General features: G+C 40.3%; 1 protein-coding gene across 3 annotated transcripts in view; it reads right to left on the bottom strand.

Moving 5' to 3' along the window:
* Positions 1 to 237: 237 nt before the first annotated feature.
* The window catches only part of Rnf212b (ring finger protein 212B), a 49,577-nt gene continuing 30,093 nt past the window's right edge, over positions 238 to 19,721 (bottom strand). Inside the window, exons 8-16 of one of the 3 annotated variants that reach the window (XM_041634159.1) lie at positions 19,348 to 19,394; positions 19,114 to 19,156; positions 18,884 to 18,944; positions 18,461 to 18,509; positions 6,457 to 6,496; positions 5,585 to 5,679; positions 4,407 to 4,468; positions 1,342 to 1,419; positions 238 to 426 (exon numbers count right to left, since the gene is read on the bottom strand). In XM_041634159.1, coding sequence (XP_041490093.1) covers positions 1,357 to 1,419; positions 4,407 to 4,468; positions 5,585 to 5,679; positions 6,457 to 6,496; positions 18,461 to 18,509; positions 18,884 to 18,944; positions 19,114 to 19,156; positions 19,348 to 19,394 — 460 coding nt within the window. In that variant the 3' untranslated portion in view covers positions 238 to 426; positions 1,342 to 1,356. The remainder of the gene's footprint in view (positions 427 to 1,341; positions 1,420 to 4,406; positions 4,469 to 5,584; positions 5,680 to 6,456; positions 6,497 to 18,460; positions 18,510 to 18,883; positions 18,945 to 19,113; positions 19,157 to 19,347; positions 19,395 to 19,721) is intronic. The other 2 variants (XM_041634160.1, XM_041634161.1) reach the window with 2 other exon arrangements.

Here is a 19,721-nt window from a genome sequence, read left to right as displayed (position 1 = left end):
ATGTGCCTTCATGCCCAGCTTATGCACTACTGGGGATCAAATCCAGGTCTTTGTGTATGGTAGGCAGACACTCTGCCAATGGGCTACATCTACACCCAATCAGAGTTGAGGGATTTAATGTAGTCAAGTCCATTAACATCTGATTTAAGGGCTGGGTGTGTGGTTCAGTGACAGATCTCTTGCCTACCATGTATGACACATAATTTCAAGCCCAGCACACTTTAAAATGGTTTCTGATTTAGTTAATTTTTATTATTTAAAGATTCAGAACACATTTCAGTAAATTAAATAAAAATAAAAAAACAGAAGACAGTAAGCATCTGTCAGCACACACATGGTTCCCAGCATCAGACTGGTGGGATTTATTGATGCTTCATTTGGGACAATAGGCTGTAACTCCACTTGCTCATTCCATCGTTCTAGAACCTGCAATAGCAAGAGTTGCAGTAGCCATAAAAGTATCCTCTTTTATGATTCTTTTCTTCTTTATTAATCTACATACTTTAGTAAGCTGGAAACCTATTCTACCTATTGTTCTGACAAAGGAAAATCAAAACATTTCATGGCAACTGGATGTAGAAGAAACAATAGGTAAAATAAATATAAATTAGGACAAGGAATAGTTGATATTGATTAACATTGGCAACAGGAAAGGAAAGTGAAATTTAGAAATGAACCAGGATAAGTATATTATCTAGCCTCTCTATCCACAAGCATAAGGCAAAGAATTTCTGCTACTTTAGTTTCAAACTAGGAAAGGCAGTACATATAGAGATAATTATCCTCCTGAAGCCTAGTATAAGACCTAAAAGCTTTCTTGTGCATTGATATAAGTAAGACAGTCACTGAGATGGCTTAGAGGGTAAAGGCACTTGCTGCCAAGCCCAGTGACCTAGCTGGGTCCCCAGAACAGATGTGGAAAGAACTGACACAAGTTGTCCTCTGACCCGAACAGGTACATACACAAAATTAATAAAAAATTCAAGGGCCTGGAGAGATGGCTCAGCAGTTTAGCATGCTTTGTGCTTGTCAGAAGGCCCAAGCTAGGTTCCCCAGTGTCCATTCAGAGAGCTCACAAACTCTGGCTCTAGGGATGTCACACTCTTTTGGCCTCCAAGGGCACATGTCCTACAAGCACCCATATGCTAGTGATATACCCCCCTCCACACACACACTATTTACATTTTAAAAAAATGTTTTGGAGATAAAAATATAAAGTGCAAGAGAACAAGCTGCAGAATGAAACCAAGAAACAACAGTAAACATTTTCAAACCCTATATCACCTAGTGGGTACGGACACTGAAGTCCATCCTTGAGTAATATGCATACATAGATCAAACCTGGAAAAGGGATGTCTATCTGGAAATGCTCCATCCTTCTCTCCTGGCTAATCCCATCTGCCTCTGTTGGTAGAATGTCTGCAGCAGAGAACAGATTTCCATGTCATGACAAAACAGACAAGTTAGCGGTGTTTCCAACCATTAAAGTTGAGTGGAACAAAACTAACTGCCATTGCTTCCCCATGGCATCTCCTCATTGTATGATGACTAACTTCCAAAATTTTGTTTTAGAGACAGGGCCTCACTATTCCTGTTTTCCTAGGGCTTGTCTATGTAGACCAGGCTGCCCTCGAACTCCCAGAGTTCTGCCTGCCTGTTTCCCAAGTGCAGATATTAAAGGTGTGTGCCACCATGCCCAGCCCAAACTAAGATTTGATACATCCTACATGATAAGGGTTTTATTGCTACTTAAGAAACTCTAGAATATTCCAGTGCTTTGTGATGATAATGTCAAATGTAGTAGAAACATCTAATTGGGTGGCCTGCTTACAGTTCAGAGGCTTAGTCCACTATCAACATGGTGGGGAGCATGGTGGCATGCACACGAAAGTGCTGGCTACATTTTGGCTTGCAGGGAACAGGAAGTCAATTGACTGCCACATTGAAGGAAGACTGAGCAAAAGACATCTCAAAGCCCACCCACACAGTGACAATAGTTTCTTCAACAAGCCTTACCTCCTAATAGTGCTACTCCCGTTGGGAGTCATTTCCTTTCAGACAACCACATTCTACTCCTTGGCCCCCAAAGGCTTATAGCCATATCATAATGCAAAAAAAAAATGCATTCAGTCCAACTTCAAAAGTTCCCATAGCCTCTAACAGTCTCAAATTTGTTTCAAAGTCCAAAGTTTCTTCAGAGATTCATGCAATCTCTTAATTGTAATACCCTTATAAATATCATAATAAAAAAGATCGCATACTTCCAAAATGCAGAATAGGGCGCATAGTGAGAAAATACTGGACCAAACCAGCTGTGTAAACTCTAAACTCTCCAGCTCCATGTCTGATGTCCAACTCCTTTCAGCTGTGTTGACTGTAGCACACTTTTTTCTTGGGTTTATTTCATTCCCTGTTAGTAACTCTCCTTGGCAGGTATCCCAATACTCCGGCATCTCTAACAACTTGGGTTCTCCAAGGTAATCCAGGCTTCAATTTCATAGCTTCACTCAATGGCCTCTCTATTAGGCTTCCATTCAGGGACACCCAACACATGTCAGGCTCCACGGCTTTACTTGATAACTCCTTTCTTCTATCCTTAACACTCTGCTACTTACTGAGGCTGGAACATGGCCCACTTGTTCTATTACATCTTCACCAGCTTTTTGTCTTTCACTGTCTAAGCTTGGCTGTCCTGAATCTTGCTCTGTAGACCAGGCTGGCCTCAGATCTGCCGGCCTCTGCCTTCACAGTGCTAGGATTAAAGGTGTGCCCCACCACACCCAGCTCTTAACCTTTTTAGTTTCTTTCCAGAAGAGGGTGGGATCTTGCCTGAGGTCACCACTCCTTTTATTCCATTTCTTAATCCATTTATCTCCTTGAACATAGGATTTAGCTCCATTCCACTTCCTGGTGCTCTTTTTCTCCTCAAAATTTACCCTGCTCAGCTTGCTCCTTTTCATTATAATTCTTCATTAGAATTATCACTAACATCCACACAATAGGGTATATACTAGGCCATTTTGAGATCTCTTTCAATGGAGTTAATCCACAACTCTTCACTTTAGCCTCAGGCAGACTCTTCAGACAAGGGCACCTGGCAGCCACTTTCTTCACTTAAATATCACAAGAATGATCTCTAAGCAACATGCTGTAATGGATTAATTAAAAATGCTGTGGGAATCCCTGGTGGCTGCAGTGGCAGAAACACTGCAGGTCCCCGAGCTGTGGCAGTGGACCATGTGGCAGCAGACAGCGAACAGTGGGTCTCGAGAGCAGCCAGGCCCAGGGAGAGACAGTTCCCTGAGTGGCTGCAGCAGGCCACGAGAAGAGACAGACAGATGGGCATGCCATGCAGAGTGAGATTGGATATTTATTTAGTGGGTTATAGAGGGGGAAGGGAGAAGGGGAGAAGAACAGAGAGGCAGAGAGAAAGAGAGAGAGAGAAGGGGAAAGGGGAGAAGTGGGAAGAGGCAGATGTTGCCTCTTCAAGAGGGAGACAGAAAAAAAGAGACTCAGGCTGCAAGCAGGAAGGAAGATCTGCCTGCCTCAGTGGAAGAGGTGGGGGGAGTGGGGAGTGGGCGTGGCTTATCTTTTAAAGGAACAGAACAGATCATTACACATACTAAAATTTTTTTCATCTGAAACCTCTTGAGTGAGCCCCAGAGGTTCAAATAACTATTACTACCTTGTCTTCCATGCTTGTACTAGTATAGTCCATTAAGCAGTGTTTAAAACATTCCACTGCTTTCATAACCCAAATTACCAGTCTAAATTCCTCCAAATAAACACATGGTCAGGCCTATTACAGCAATATCCAAGTCCCTGGTACTAAATTGTTTTAGTTAGAGGTTTTATTGCTGTGAAGAGACACCATAACCACTGCAACTTTTATAAGGAAAGCATTTAATTGGGATGGCTTGCTTAGAGTTCAGACCATCATCATGGTGGGGAGCATGGTAGCATGCATGCAGATGTGCTGGCTACATTTTGGCTTGCAGGGAATAGGAAGTCAAGTGTCACACTGAGGGGAGCTTGAATAAAAAACAAAAAAACCTCAAAGCCCACCCCACAGTGACATACTTCTCCAACAAGGCCACACCTAATAGTTCCACTCCCTTTGGGGGTCATTTTCTTTCAGACTACCATACTTCCTATCCATACATTTTTTTTGTATTTACCTATATATGTCTGTGTATTTGCTTGTATGTATGCAAACAGAATCATCAGACCTAAAATACTCCTTTTGAGTTACCTGTCAGTAAGGTAGAACATTAAAACTGAGACCATCCTGAGAAACACCTGATATCACTCATCATTGGTTATATTATACCGTCACCCTCAGCCTTTAGTGTGAAGGTCTAACTTCAAGAGTTCTATGCACATACGAGTTTGGCTAGCCAGATCACCTGTAAGGCCGGAAGATGGAAACCAGGAAGATTCTCTGGTGTGGCTCTGCTCTCCCTCTGACCTAAAGGACAGGACAGAATTGTGACAGACAATTTACTTGTGCAGTTTCTTAGTCATGTTATTTGTGGGCCACAATATCTAGTGAGTGCTTAAAGAATAATACTTGGAAAGGGAGACTATTAAGTAGCTTGGCACAGTGGTGTATGCCTGTAATCCCAATATCTGTAAGGTCGAGGAAGAAGAATGATGATTTTGAGACCAACCTGGCCATAGAAAGTTTAAGGCCAGCCTGGACGATATGGGAAGACGTGTATGTATATGTGTCTTTAAAGTACATACCTGCAATCCTGTGATCCCAGCCCTTTGGAGACTAGCCTCACTTACAATGGGAATTCCAGGCCAGCCAGAGTTAATGAAAGAAACCCTGTCTGAAAACAATCAGCTAAGCATTTTGAGAAATGATTTTCTTTCTCATGCCAACAAGGCTATATACGCCGGCATGCGGACAGAACAGTCTGAGGCTGAAGTTTAACTAGAGTGGAAGGAGGCAGTATAAAAATGTGGGTGAGCGTCTGAAAAGACAGCAGGGCTGGTAACAGCAGTACTTTAAAAACAGACACTGCATTTAAACCTTTGGAACTGAACTGCCAGCATGTTCAATTAAAAATCTAGTGGATGTCAGAGGACAAACTTTGAGGGATTAGTTTTCTTGCTTCCATCATACTATTTACATAACTGTGGGTTCTAGAGATCAAACTCAAGTCACCAGACTTGGCAGAAAGCCTTTACCGGATGAGCCCTCTTACCACACCTCAACATGGGATGTAGAAAAAAGCCAAAACTAGTGGTATATGCCTGTTATTAAAAAACTTGGGAGGTAGATGCACGGTAATCACCAAGTTTTCAGTAAACCTGAACCTCACTGATGGTTTAAGGCTACCTGACCTGCACAACAAGATCTTGTCCTAGGAAACCTAATTTGTGATTAGGACACATAGTAAGGCCCTGGTACTGAATTTCATCCATAGTTTGAGGGGGGTCATGGAGGAAGGAACCAGCCTAATCCTACAGGCCAACCTGCACATAATAGGATTCGACTGGTGACAGGTTTGTACTATTCAGACAAAATTCAGACCTTCCTCTCACTTGTAAAGGAAACTTGAAAATATTAACTCACCAGAATTGCTGGGAGTAAGGACTCTTGTGTGGCCTGAGTCCCCACTGAGGAATGGTCTATAAGAAACTCCCTGTCCGGAGGAGGCAGGTGAAGGTCTAAGAAATGGAAATAATAGCATCAATAAAACTAGAATTATACCATCCCAACTGTAATCCCAGGGGTGGGAATCCACAGAGGCAGAAGGACTGAAGCAAGTTCAAGTCCAGGCTGGTCTACATAACGAGTGGAGAGCCAGGGTTATAGACCAAGACACTGTCTCAAAAACTAATCAACCACCACCACCAACAACAAAGGTAAACTCAATAGAGGAAAGATCAAGGTAGACGTGTTTGTGAAGAGTGAGTCTTTAAGTTGGATGGTGGTAGCACACATCTTTAATCCCAGCAGTTGGGAGGCAGAGGCAGGCGGATCTCTATGAGTTTGAGGCCAGCCTGGTCTACAAAAGCTAGTTCCAGGACAGAGTCCAAAAGCTACAGAGAAACCCTGTCTCGAAAAACAAAACAAAAAAAAGTCTTTAGATCAGAGAGAAAATACCCTGCCTACAATGGAGAAGATATAACTTGAATGCCTATTATACATAGTATTCTCCATCTTCTCATAAACTGTATAAACTGTGGATTATGAATGCCATTAGGATAGGCCATCAGACAAGGAACTCTAGGCATGCTGGCAGAATCACTGTGAACACATCTCCAGAAAAGGAAACAAGACACTAAGCATGGTTGTGCTCGCCTGTGAGCCCAGAACTTGGGAGGCAGAGGCAGGAAGACTAGGAATTCAAGTTAAATAGTGAGTTTGAGGTCAGCCTGAGCTACATGAGACCCTGCCTCAAAAACTAATGCACACAGAAAGGAAGTTGTAATGTTACTTACCTGTAAGAGAGGCTATGAGTTGAACCTGGGGAAGGGGTTTCTGGAAAGCATAAATATGACAGTGAGATAATTCAGAAGGGATTCAAGGGCCAGTGTGAAAGAAATGGGGTCAAAGATTTTTTTTTGTTGTTGTTGTTGTATATATTTTAAGGTTAGGGCAAATGGTAAATTAAAGTGCTCATAAGTCACTTAGCAGCACCTCACAAAGGTACTCTTTTCCCTTTCTGGATATGGAGAACAGGACCCATCGCTGCCTTGAAGTGCTTTAATGTGTCTGTACTTTCTTTGGCTTTCCCTTTAAGATGGTACTGAAAGTATAGCTAAAGACAAGAGTCATGAAATTGTCTAGGAGAGACATCAGTGAAAAGAAAGTGACACAGAGCTTCAAACATGATCCTCAGAATCCAAGGCAAGGGGAAAGTTTGCAAAATCAGTTAGAATATCATTTTGAAACTCCTTAAATTATAAAGATCTAGTGGCAATCTGGAAAATGTACATTAATAAAAATAGAAAAGTGTGAGTGTGAGTAAAAGCAGCTAACGTTATAAACCTTTCAGCTATATCCATGTGCTGTGGGAGCTCCTTCTGCTCCTTCAGCCAATAGCCTTTAAGATACCAGTCCACTTGGGCATGGTCTCTTATACTATAAATGTAGCTGTAAAACATGCACTTGCTCTCTTGCTTCCGACTCTCACTTCCGGCTGCTAGACTCTGTTCCTGTTCCCTGTTTGTGCAGAGGACTGTTATCAAGGACAGTGATCTGTAAGTCTCCCCTAAATAAGTAACCCTTTATTATTCATAATTCTGAACTAGTGTGGAATTATTTTGTGACTTCTGCCATCATCTGGCACCTGAACGTGGGGACCAGTCCACACTTTTTGGGATCAGTCCGCCAGCCTCATGGCGTCTTGGGCACTGACTCTCCTGCCCATGACTTCAGCCGGCCCTCAGATGCAGCAGGCTGCTCAGTGCTCCCCAGCTTGTGACCCACATGCCAGCCCGCACACTGCTGCCTGTGATCCCCCACAGTACACACAGTCTGCAACTTCCACTGATGGAAAACTTTGGGCTTCCTCTTTATCCTGGGCCCCAACTCTTGGAATCGTTTGATCGCCTTAGTAACTGTTGTAATTTGTTAAACAAAGCATAATTTTAAGTACCTAAATAAGCAACACCTGCTGTTCACTGCTGCTAGCATCTCTCAGCCACGTGGCTGCAACTGCGACACCTGCTGGCCGATAACGATTATTACACCTACTCCAATTCATTGTAATTGCCTTACGACAGGTAAGACCTGAAAAATTACAAAAAATGACTGATAACATCCAAGAGTTCAATAACCATTTTGTATATATTATGGAAGGTATTGTGCAAGACTTACGCTATTTTCCTTTCTATTATTAGATTCTAGAAATTAGCTTTTTTTCAATATTATCTCATTAAAAATGGTTCAATACTATGGAAAGAGAGGAAATTAACTGAAAGAACTTATGCTCTTGAATCTGTCAGACAGGAATTTATTGAAATTGATGAGCAAGGACAGAAGGTACAATGACAGAAGTTAGCCTCATCAGAATGTGCCAGACCCCTGGCATATCTGGTAATTTCCTCAGAAAGACTATCTAACACAAAGTGCCCTAAGGTAGTCAAAGAATATGCATGGGAACCAATATGTATGAGTGATGTAAAAGAAATAAAAACAAGCAATAGTTTCTTATGGGCTACATTCACCTTTGTCAGGGAAATGGTGAAAATGTGGGCTTCAAGCACTAAGGCGGCCCCACACGATTAGCTTCAATTAATCTCAGCAGTCCTAGAAAATGGACCTCAGCTGCTTCGGAAGTGTTATTGGAGAAAAGAGGCAAAAATTTTAGAACAACAGGGGAAAGCAAAAGGATTTGAGACTTCCCAAGATCAAATTCTTGGCGAGGGTCATTACTCTGATCCTCAGGGACAGGCTCGTCATGACGAATGTACCTCCTCCATATGTAGTACAGCAGCTTTAAATGCATGGGACAGGATTCAGGAACCAGGAAAGAGGATTAGGTCTATATTAGGGTTAAACAAGGACAGAGAGAACCCTTTACTGACTTCTTACAAAGATTGACTAAAGCTGTACAATTAGGAGTGACAGACCCTGAAGCTAGATGTGCACTAATTGAATCCTTGACTTCTGAAAATGTCAGCTTAGAATGTAAGAATATCCTTAGACCTTTAAAGGCTAGATCAGCACCCACTGATAAATGGATCTTGCATACAATGAATGTTGAAACATTTGACTATAGTACTGAAGCTTGGGTAGGAGAAGTGATTTCCAATGGTATGAGGAGACACCAAAATAAAAATGTTTTAATTGTGGAAGAATAGGACATCTAAGAAGGGACTGTAGACAAGGAATTCCTAGGAATAATATCTCCTCTGCCCTCTTCTGGCCTGCAGACATTCACACAAACAGAATATTGTATACATAATAAATAAATAAATATTTTAAAAAAAAGGAATGGCAAAAATAGGAGGACTCAGTCTTCTGGTATATGTAGGAGGTGTGGGAAAGGCTGACATTGGACTAATGAATGTAGGTCAACAAGAGACAGACAAGGCAACCCGACACCACTGGGAAACTCCATTGGGGGTCTCTCACAGGCCCTGATGTCAAACAAGGCCCAGCCATTCCCAGTCACTATGGAGAACATGTCTCACCGGGAAAATTAAACAATCCAGTGCCTACTGTAAAAAACCATACTGTTCTGGATGATGGAATAGACCTGTAGGATGAGTCAAAAACTCCAGTAAGAAATAGAAAACGTATATTTTGTCAGACTTCTATAAATAATCAAAGACCAAAGCTAAGAGTGTGTATAAATGACATTGTAATTGAGGGATTACTAGACACAGGTGCGGATGTGACTATCATTACTCCAGAATCTTGGCATCCAGACTGGCCTCTTCAAGAGGCAGATATTTAATTCCAAGGAATTGGAACCCTATTTAAGTAAAATAAAGCACGAGATGGGTTGAATGCATAGGGCCAGAAAGACAGAAAGGAAGGATGAGGCCATATGTAACTAATATTGTAGTGAATTATGGGGCCATGACCTATTGCAATAATGGAATACCCAGGTTAACATTCCTGCTGTCCCCAAAACTCATGTTTCTGGAAAGGATATTATAAGATATTATAAATGAAGATCACTACCCATTTAGGCTGTACAAGAACACAAAGCAATTACCAAACCTTCAGAGGTACTAACAGCCTTGCCTTTAAAATGGTTAACTGAGAAACCCATATGGATTAAACAATGGTCTTTAACAGAAGACAAACTGCAAACTTTAGAACAGCTGGTACAGGAGCAATTAGATGCTCACCATATTGAAGAATCAACCAGCCCTTGGAATTCTCCTGTATTTGTTGTTAAAAATAAATCTGAAAAATGAAGAATGGTAACAGATCCAAGAGCTATCAACAAGGCTATCCAACCTATGAGCCCTCTACAGTCTAGATTTCTTCTTCCTTCTCTATTACTAAAAGGATGGCCTCTTATAGTTATTGATTTAAAGGATTGTTTCTTCACTATACCTTTATAAGAAAAGGATCCAGAAAAATTTGCTTTCACAGTGCCTACTTATAATAGTTATCAGCCTACTTGGAGATACCAGAGGACCATCCTCCCATGGGGAATGCTCAATAGTCCTACCCTGTACCAATACTTTGTAAATCAGCCACTGGAAATAATACACAAGCAATTTCCTAAGTCTATAATTTACTGTTATATGGATGGCATTTTGTTATCTGACTCAAATGTAGATACTTTAGAAAGAATATTTGAAGACATAAAAAAGTTTTGCCTAAATGGAGATTACAAATTGCTCCTGAAAAATATAAAGAGGAGATTCTGTCAATTACCTGGGTTACAAAATAGATTTACAAAAAATTAGAACACAAAAGGCACAAATTAGGAGAGACCTATTACAGACTCTTAATGACTTTCAAAGATTGTTAGGAGATATTTCCAGTCAATGACTGGCTGTTGGGATAACACCTGACCTAATAGTTCATTTAAATAAAACATTAGATGGTGACAAAGACTTAAATGGTCCCAAAGAATTAACAGCTGAAGCGGAAAAAGAATTGATGATCATTGAAGACAAATTACAGGAGGCATATGTAGGCAGAGTGAATCCAATCTTAATTATATTCTAGTCATGTTGCCTTCCAGAATTTCCCCTATAAGAATTTCAGTGCAAAGGGAAGATATTATCTTAGAATGCATCTTTCTACCACATAAACCAAGTTAAAAATTAAAAGCTTATGCGGAAAATTCTCTGAATTATTAAAGGAAAATTGAGACTTTGTCAACTAGCAGGCATAGACCCAGTAGAGATTATAGTTCCTTTTACTGTTGATGAAATTAAAAAAAATATATGGGAAGACAATGAACCTTGGCAAAGAGCTTGTGCTAATTTTTTGGGAAAAATTAATAGCAACTATCCCAAAAGTAAAAGAATTAACCTTATAAAGAGAACTTCTTGGATTCTTCCCTTAATTGTACGTGATGCTCCAATAACTAGAGCCCATAGATTTTATACAGATGCAAATAGATCAGGAAAGGCAGGTTTACAAATCAGAAGGATAGGTAAGGTGGAACAAAGTGGCAGAATTATATATTCTCATGGTACTAAGGGATTTTAAAGAACTTCTTAATATCGTTATGATTTGCAATATGCAGAAAGAGTTGTCTTGCATATTGAAACTGCTGAATTTATACCAGATGATACAGAATTGACTTCACTATTCATACATGTTCAAGATATAATCAGGAATAGGCTTTGTCCCATATACATAACACATCTGATCCCATATGGGTCTGCCAGGTCCTCTAGCACAAGGTAATGCAGAAATTGATCGATTACTGATTGGAAGTGTGCTGAAGGCCTCAGAATTTCATAAGAAACATCATGTCAATAGCAAAGGTTTAAAGAAAGAGTTTTCTATTACATGATAACAAGCTAAGGATATTATAAAGAGATGTCCTACTTGCTCTTTCTATAACCAAACATTACCAGCAGGGAGTAACCCAAAGGGTACTCAAAGGAATAAAATCTGACATATGGATGTGTTCCACTTTATAGAATTTGTAAAATTAAAATATGTACACCACACCATTGACACCTATTCAGGTTTTCAGTGGGCAACTGTCTTGAGCTCAGAAAAGGCTGATTCAATAATCACTCATTTATTAGAAGTTACAGCTATCATATGTATACCTGCACAAATAAAGACAATGGTCCAGCATATGTGTCTAAGAAAATGAAACAGTTTTTTGCTTATTATAATATAAAGCATATTACAGGTATGCCAAACAAGCCTACAGGGTCAGGCAGTTATAGAAAGATCAAATCGAACTATAAAGGATATGCTAAACAAACAGAAAGGATTGGAAAATGCCCCCAGAAATAGACTGCATAATTCTTTATTAACCTTAAATTTTCTTAATGCTAATGAGAAAAAGACAACAGCAGCAGAGAGACATTGGATAATAGAAAAAACTTCTGAATTAAGTCAGTCAGTATATTTCAAGGATGTTTGGACCTCACAATGGAAACCAGGAGATATGCTACGTTGGGGAAGGGGTTTCACTCTTGTTTCCACAGGAGACGAAAAGCTATGGATACCATCAAAATTGATAAAAATTTAGTTTGAAAAAGAAAAACCTCTTGAGAAAGAGAAATGACAGCTCATCCACAGAGGTAACAAATCATACAGGTGATAAGAAAACCTCATAAAGGTTGGGGTAGGGTACTGTCCTTATCTTTGCAGGAAAATATTTATCTTTAAAGAGTGGAGAGACCTTGGATATTTAGATGCCTAAATATAAAAAGATCACTATTCAGAAAGAATCAACAAGCAAAGAGAAATCTGCCTTATGATGCTGTATTATCTGCATGGTAAAATTTGATTATTTGGACATGTATATACATCTCTACTTAAAAATAAGAGCTGACTTTGGAGTTGGACAATGGCTATTCGTCTCTAAATCCAAGCATGTTGTTAAAAAAAAAATTCAGAATTTCTGTCTCATGTCAGGAGCCATCTGGTATGGAATAGAAAGAAGATAGATTTTTTTTTTCTGAGACAGGGTTTCTCTGTGGTTTTGGTGCCTGTCCTGGATCTAGCTCTTGTAAACCAGGCTGGTCTCGAAGTCACAAAGATCCGCCTGCCTCTGCCTCTCAAGTGCTGGGATTAAAGGCGTGCGCCACCACCGCCTGGCTAAGAAGATAGATTTTAAGGAAATATTTTACTTTTCTCCATGCCCATTTTGTTTATATCATATCTTTGATTGAATATGTGTCTATATGAATAATGCTTAAGTTTTCCACAATGAACAGTAGATTTTCCTGCAATAATCTCACCTAGCCAGTACCTTATTTTTTAAAGGTCTTTTTAAAATTATGTATATATTTGCATGTGAGTACAGGTGCCCAAGGCATGGGATCCCCCAGAGCTGGAACTATAGCCCACTATAGTTGTAAATTGCAGACCTGATATGGGTGCTGGGAGTAGAACCCTGGACCTCTGCAAGAGCAATATGAGCTTTTAACTACTGAGATACCTTTCCAGCCCTAGTACCTTATTTCCTGAGAAAGTCTCTCCTACAGAATCTGAGCTCATTAGTTCTGTTTGTCTGGATAGCCAGTACTTCCTGTCTCCACCTCCCCAGTGCTGAGGCTACAGACACATACCTCTGAGCCTGGATTACACACAGGTGCTTGGGATTCAAAGTCAAGTACACATAGTTGCTCAGCAGGTACCTGACCAAATGAGCCATCTCTTCAGGCCCTCAAAGCTGCATTGTTAGACAACTGTCATTATTTGAACTGTTGGGTTCCCTGGAAGACCTCACACACAGGACTGTAGTTTGATGCAACTTAGAACTAAAGATCATGAGGTTTTTAAGCTCAGAGCTCACAACACACCAGCCTCTTCCCCAGGAATGTTTGCTGAAAACAACAAGGCACTTGGTTTGGCTGCTTGAGAAGATAATTGTTAGTTGGGGCAAAGAATAGATTTAAAGACATAAAGAAAAATGGAGGAATGAGATGTCTTGGGGACTCTGAGGCATTCCAACATATGCCCAGTATCTAGGTCCAGGACTGTGCACAAAAGCAGGAAGCAGCTGGAAAGGCCTAAACTCTTACCTTGAACTAACCTCAAGGGTATACAAAAGGAAGGCCTCAAGAAACAACTGTCAGTTAGATGACTAAATGTTAAAAGTTGGCAAATTATGTGACATACAAAGAAAACATTATGGCCTGTATATATAAAAAGTAAATATCCAAGCAGTGGTGGCGCACACCTTTAATCCCACCACTGGGGAGGCAGAGGCAGGTGGATCTCTGGGTTTGAGGTCAGCTTACTCTACAGAGTGCATTCCCAAACAGCCAGGGCTACACAGAGAAACTATGTCTTGAAAAACAAAAACAAAACTATAATAAAAATATTTGCTTAGTTACACAGACCTTAGGGTCTGAATGTCTGGGTTTTATCCAGAGAACTTATGGGAGAAGGAGAGAACTGACTCCCAAAGTTGTCCTCTGGTTGCCACATGTGTGTTCTAGCCCTAGAGCTCCTGCCCCTGCCCCTGCCTCATACAATAATAATATTAACATGCTAAAAGAAAGGATGAGAATAGTTCTTCATGAAATCAAGAAAGAAAACTGTATAAAAAAGAACCAGTATGAGCTGGGCAGGGTAGATAGCTCTGTTGGTAAAGCTGTGTAAACATGAGGACCTGCATTTGGAACCCCAGCACCCATGCAAAACCTGGGCAAGGCATTGCAGTATGAACCTGAAACCCCAGCAACGGATGGGACCAGAAAGAGTTGGGTCCCTGGGGCTCTGAGGCCAGCCAGTCTAGCAGAAGTTGAGAGACCTTGCCTAACAGATGACAATGAACGGTCCCCACAAAGCTCAGGAAACATGAGGAAGATGGGATAATAAAATGCAAGAGATGAAGGATGAAGGGTGCTGTGAAACGCTGTCTTCTGGACATGCCATGGGCCACTGCATTCATGAGCTCCCAACAGTTATGGTTTACCTGGCAGTAAACAATTCCACTATGGAGAGGGGAGGACTATGAAACTTCACCTCAGCTGAGGAGTTACTGGTAATTGAAAGGGTGTTATTTTTCTTGGGTGGTGTGGCTGGTAGATTGCCTATGTTCGTGTAGGCAGGACTCAGTGGATTATTTTTTTAAAAAAAGGAAAGAAAAAGAACATGAAGGTGGGAAAGAGGAATGGGCTGACCTGGGGATAGGTATGGTAAATATTTTTTTTCAAAAGCTGGGCATGGTAGTAGATACTTTGATCAGAGTCCTGAGGAGGGAGAGGCAGGTGGATCTTTAGACTTTGAGACCAGTCTGTTCTACTGGGTGAGTTCCAGGATATGCAGTGAAACCCTGCCTCAAAAAAGAAAAGAAAAAAAGGAAGAATGAAATTAAGCAATTAAGGTGGATGGATCAGTGAGATGGTTCAGTGAGTAATACACTTGATGCCAACCCTGATGATCTAAATTAGATTCCCAGAACCCACATGGGGGAAGGAGAAAACCTGTCTCAAAAGTAATCCTCTGATCTACAAATGTGTGTGTGACACATTTGTACCCACAAACATATGCACATACTAAATGAAGTAGTAAATATATTCTAAACATTTTTCTTGGGAGGGAGTGTTGAAACAGAGTCTCTCTATGTAGCCCTGGCTGTCCTGGAACTCTTTCTAGACCACAGAGATCTGCCTGTCTCTGTCTCTCAAGTGCTGGGGTTAAAGGTGTTCGCTAACACACCCAGCTAATAAAGCATGTTTTAAATGAGGTGGACAGTGATTGAGGAAGACACCAAAAGTCAACTTCTGGCCTAAATAAATAACAAACCCCCGATGTTCTTCATTTTAAAACTATCCCTAGAACTGAGGTCCTTTATATGGAGGACCCAAACATTTGAGAAGTGCTGCTTTTACACTTGGATAGAAAAGGAACTAGCAAAGGGAAGTCAGGGAAGTCAAAGAGAAATTTGAAATTTAGAATAAGAGCCGGGAATTGGTGGCACACATCCTAGCACTCAGGAGGCATAGGCAGGCGGATTTCTGTGAGTTCGAGGCCAGCCTAGTCTACAAGAGCTAGTTCCAGGACATGCTCCGAAAGCTTCAGAGAAACCCTGTCTCGAAAAACCAAAAAAAAGGAAGGAAGAAAGAAAAGAAATGTAGAATAAAAACAAAAAATGAAAACTGTTTTGAGAAAGGGAAAACGATCAACACTGGAAAACTGATGAAGGTCTTGGGGAAGAAGACTAAAAATATTACAGTGAGTTTTGTAGTTTGAAGTGAAGTTGAAGGACAGAGGATAAGTGAAACACTTATTTGATACTGGAAAAATTTTCAGAAGCAGGCTAGGCATGGGGGCAAATGCCCAGAATCTTAGTACTTGAGAGAGAACAAGGCAGAATAATTTTGAATTCAGGGCCAGCCTGGTGCATACAGTGAGAGACCCTGCCTCAAGAAACAAAACTGGCCAGTTGTGGTGGTGCACACCTTCAATCCTAGCACTCAGGAGGCAGAGGCAGGTGCATCTCTGTGAGTTTGAGGATAGCCTGGTCTACATAGTACATTCCAGGACGACCAGAGCTATGTAGAGAAATCCTGTATCAAAATGCCAAAAACAAAGACAAAACAAAAACAAAGCTGGCAGAGTGTTCAACACCATTTAACTTACAAAAAAAAAAAAGAAAGAAAGAAAGGAAGAAAGAGAAAAAAAGAGTACTCTCTGAGAGTTCCCTATATTTTGTTTTTTGTCATAACAGTCAATAATTAATTGAACTTTTTTTTGAGACATGGTCTCAAGTAGTCCAGAATGCAGTCAAAGAGGACCTTGAACTCCTAATCCTCCAGCCTCAGTTTCCAACATATAGGTATGTGCCACCATATCCACTTTATGACATGCCGGGCCTCAAGTCAGGGCTTCATGTATCCTAGGCAAGCACTCAACCAACTGTGCTACATACCCTCTCCCTGGCAAAGGATCTTAAAAATAGCAAGAAGAAGCCACTCATCACAAATAATACTCAGCAAGATTAACACTGATTTTGTCATCAGGCATACCAGTGACTAGAGAGCTCTCAAAAAGTTCCCAAAGATTATCAACCAGAAATTTATATGCAACAATACTTCCTTTCAAAACTGGAGAATGAATTAAGATATTCCTACATAAACAAAAATTTAGAAAGTGAATTTATCACTCTCAAACTTGCCTTTTAAGATATACTAAATGGAGTCTTTCAGATTGAAATAAAAGGACACTAATTAGTAATTCAAATGCAGAAAGAGAATTATATATATAAGTACAACAAAAGACAGTTTAAGTACAATTTTCTTGGTAACCTCCCCATCAGACTTAAAAGACAACTGTATAAGGCAATAATTTAAAATTTGTGTTGCTCAGTATATTCTACAGAATATATGTTTTAGTATAATGTTGATGCAAATGTGATATTAATTTAAACCTTGTTTTTGAAAATTTGTTAGTTGTAATCTCCAAACAGTTCTGAATATAATAAAAGAAAGAACAAAGGAGCTAAAGTGCTACACTAATAATTTATTAGTGCTGTACTACAATAGATTTAACACAAAGGAAGGCACTAACAAAGAATTAATGACGAAAAAGGATCTGTCATATATAAAAGAAATGGCAAAATGGCAGTTCTTTCTTACCAGCAATTACATTGAATATAAATGTATTAATGCTTCCAATTAAAAGGCAGAAAATCAGAGCCAATGCTACCCAAGCCTGGTGCCACCCCCACCTGAAGTGGAAGGAGAGAACCACCTCCACAAAGCTCTTTTCTGATATCCACACGTGCATCATGGTTGGTGTGCGTGCATATGTATACGTACTAAGTTAAAAGAAATTTACAGAAAATCAAACAGGCTGGGGATACAGCTCAGTGGCAGAACATTTGCCTAGCATATATTTGATCTCCAGCACTGATTGAAATGAAGGAAAAAACAAATTAAGTAAAGAAGGAAGGAAGAAAGGAAGGAAGGAAGGAAGGAAGGGAAAGAATGTGTATGTATCTCAGTGGGAGTATGCTTGAGGCCCCAGATTCAATCTCAGCACCACATACACACAATACAGCCCATGAAGAAAGTAAACAAGAAAGGCGGGTGGCCATACTAGTAACAGACAAAACATACTTTAAGAAAAATTATTACTAGAAACAAAGCCCATATTTTTGCCCTTAATGCACAGGGAAAGCCAATCACTTTTCAAGGTTTGGAAGTGATGTTTTCTGGCTAGGGAGATGGCTGAGATAAAGGGCTGGCTGCTCAAGCCCAATGACCTGAGTTTGAGTTCTGTAACCACACAGAAGTAGGAGAGAACCGGCTCCATGCAGCTTTCCCTCTATCTCCAGATGTGTGCCATGGCAGCAAATGTAGACAAAGTTGTTGCTGACATTTGGTTAACTTTTTTTTTTTTAAGACTCAATTTCTATTGCCATCTTGTGGCAGTTTTGAAAACTCAACTCAGTTAAATTATTCTGATTAGAGGTTTCTTTTCCTTCTTTTTAAAGTAGTGTGTGTGTGTGTGTGTGTGTGTGTGCTCAGCGCGTACTGCTACACAAGTAAAGGCCAGAAGACAATTTTCTAGTTGGTTCCCTCCTTCTACCTTTATATGTATTTGGGGGATCAAACTTGGGTTAGAAGGCTTTCATTCGTTGAGCCAAGTAAGTTCCCACCCAGCTTTTGATCAGGTTTTCAATGACTATTCCTCAACTTTTTATTTTCTCACTTCCTGTTTCAGAACAGAAATATTATTAGTTGAAACATGTTTCTATACCTGGAATCAATTTCCAGAAAAAAGAAAACAGCATTACATTGTGCACAGAACAATACAAATTTCTAGTCTCTGGCCAGAATATGCCAGCTTCAGATACCGTCCCCTACCCTCTCTCACCAGTGTAAGAGTCTCTGGAAATGCTCCTTTCCCGCAGGCCTCTGTGTCCCTGGCAGAAAAATAATGACCATGAATTACTATACCCTGGTTCTCTACATTCCCAGCTCCCCACTGTTTCTCCGTAACATCCATCACACATACACTGTTCTCCCAGGTTGTGCGTACTGCTCTTAAGAAGGACCTATGCTCTATTACTTTCAAACTGAACATGACAGATACGGTGCATTTTTCTTGAATGCTTACTCTATAGTCACCCCTGTTGGTTCTGTGTCATTTTCTAATATTTAGTCTAAAAATGGACTCTGCTTGGCATGAAAAGATTTGTGCCAAAACCAATATAAATTTAAGATTCTTGATTTACAGTTTTGCTTTCATTAAGCACTAGAAACCTCAATTTAGAAAAATACTGTGACTATTACTTACCTGTTCCACATTACCAAAGCCAGCCACTGTATAAGGGATGGACTCCATAGAAGAAGAGCGACTATATAAAATGAGACAAAACAAGAATGCAAACAAAACAAACACACACACAAAAAACTGGTGTCAAATGAGACATGGCAGTAATTCTCTTCAGTACCAACGTGAGTCACCTCATTCATCTTTCAATTTTCTCAACAGTTTCAATGTTGAATAATAGGTTTTCTACTCACCTGACCACTTGGCTGCTATGCTGGGAACTGGGTCGTGGAGCAACTGCAAGAGCACAGAGTATAGGAAAAATTGCCATCAGTGATGCATTCTGCCTTGTCTGGTTATATAATGTTTTTCACTCTATATGTAACATTAGCAAGTCATATTATGGTCTCTGGGGAAAAAAAAAACCCAACAACTTCATGAGGAAAAGATTCACCTCACACAGTAGCTGGAAAGAATTGGTTTTTCACCTGATTGTGATGGGGAAGTAATGCCCACTGGTCGAGGTGTGGTTAATCTACAAGGAAACGAAAAGACAGCTCAGATCTCATCAAGCAGAAGTAAAGCCACAGTAGAGGATCAGTCAGCTACTGACTATTCAAACAGCAGCTTTGAGGCTGGAGAGGCGGCTCAGTGGTTAAGAGCAAGTACTGCTCTTGCAGATGGCTTCAGTTCATTTCTGGCTGCTCACAACTGCCTCTAGCTCTAGGGAATCTAATAATCTCTTCTGGCCTCTGTGGGCACATGCGCATGCACACACACACAATTAAAAATAAAATCTCTTTTAAAAGGCAGGGGAAGAAGAAAAAGGAAAGAAAGAACAAAACAGATGCTTCTTCTCTAA

This window comes from Microtus oregoni, unplaced genomic scaffold (assembly GCF_018167655.1).
Source record: "Microtus oregoni isolate MIOR12 unplaced genomic scaffold, Mior012 000045F_ref0000178, whole genome shotgun sequence".
Classification (NCBI taxonomy): domain Eukaryota; kingdom Metazoa; phylum Chordata; class Mammalia; order Rodentia; family Cricetidae; genus Microtus; species Microtus oregoni.
This window is presented reverse-complemented; position numbering and strand designations above follow the sequence as displayed.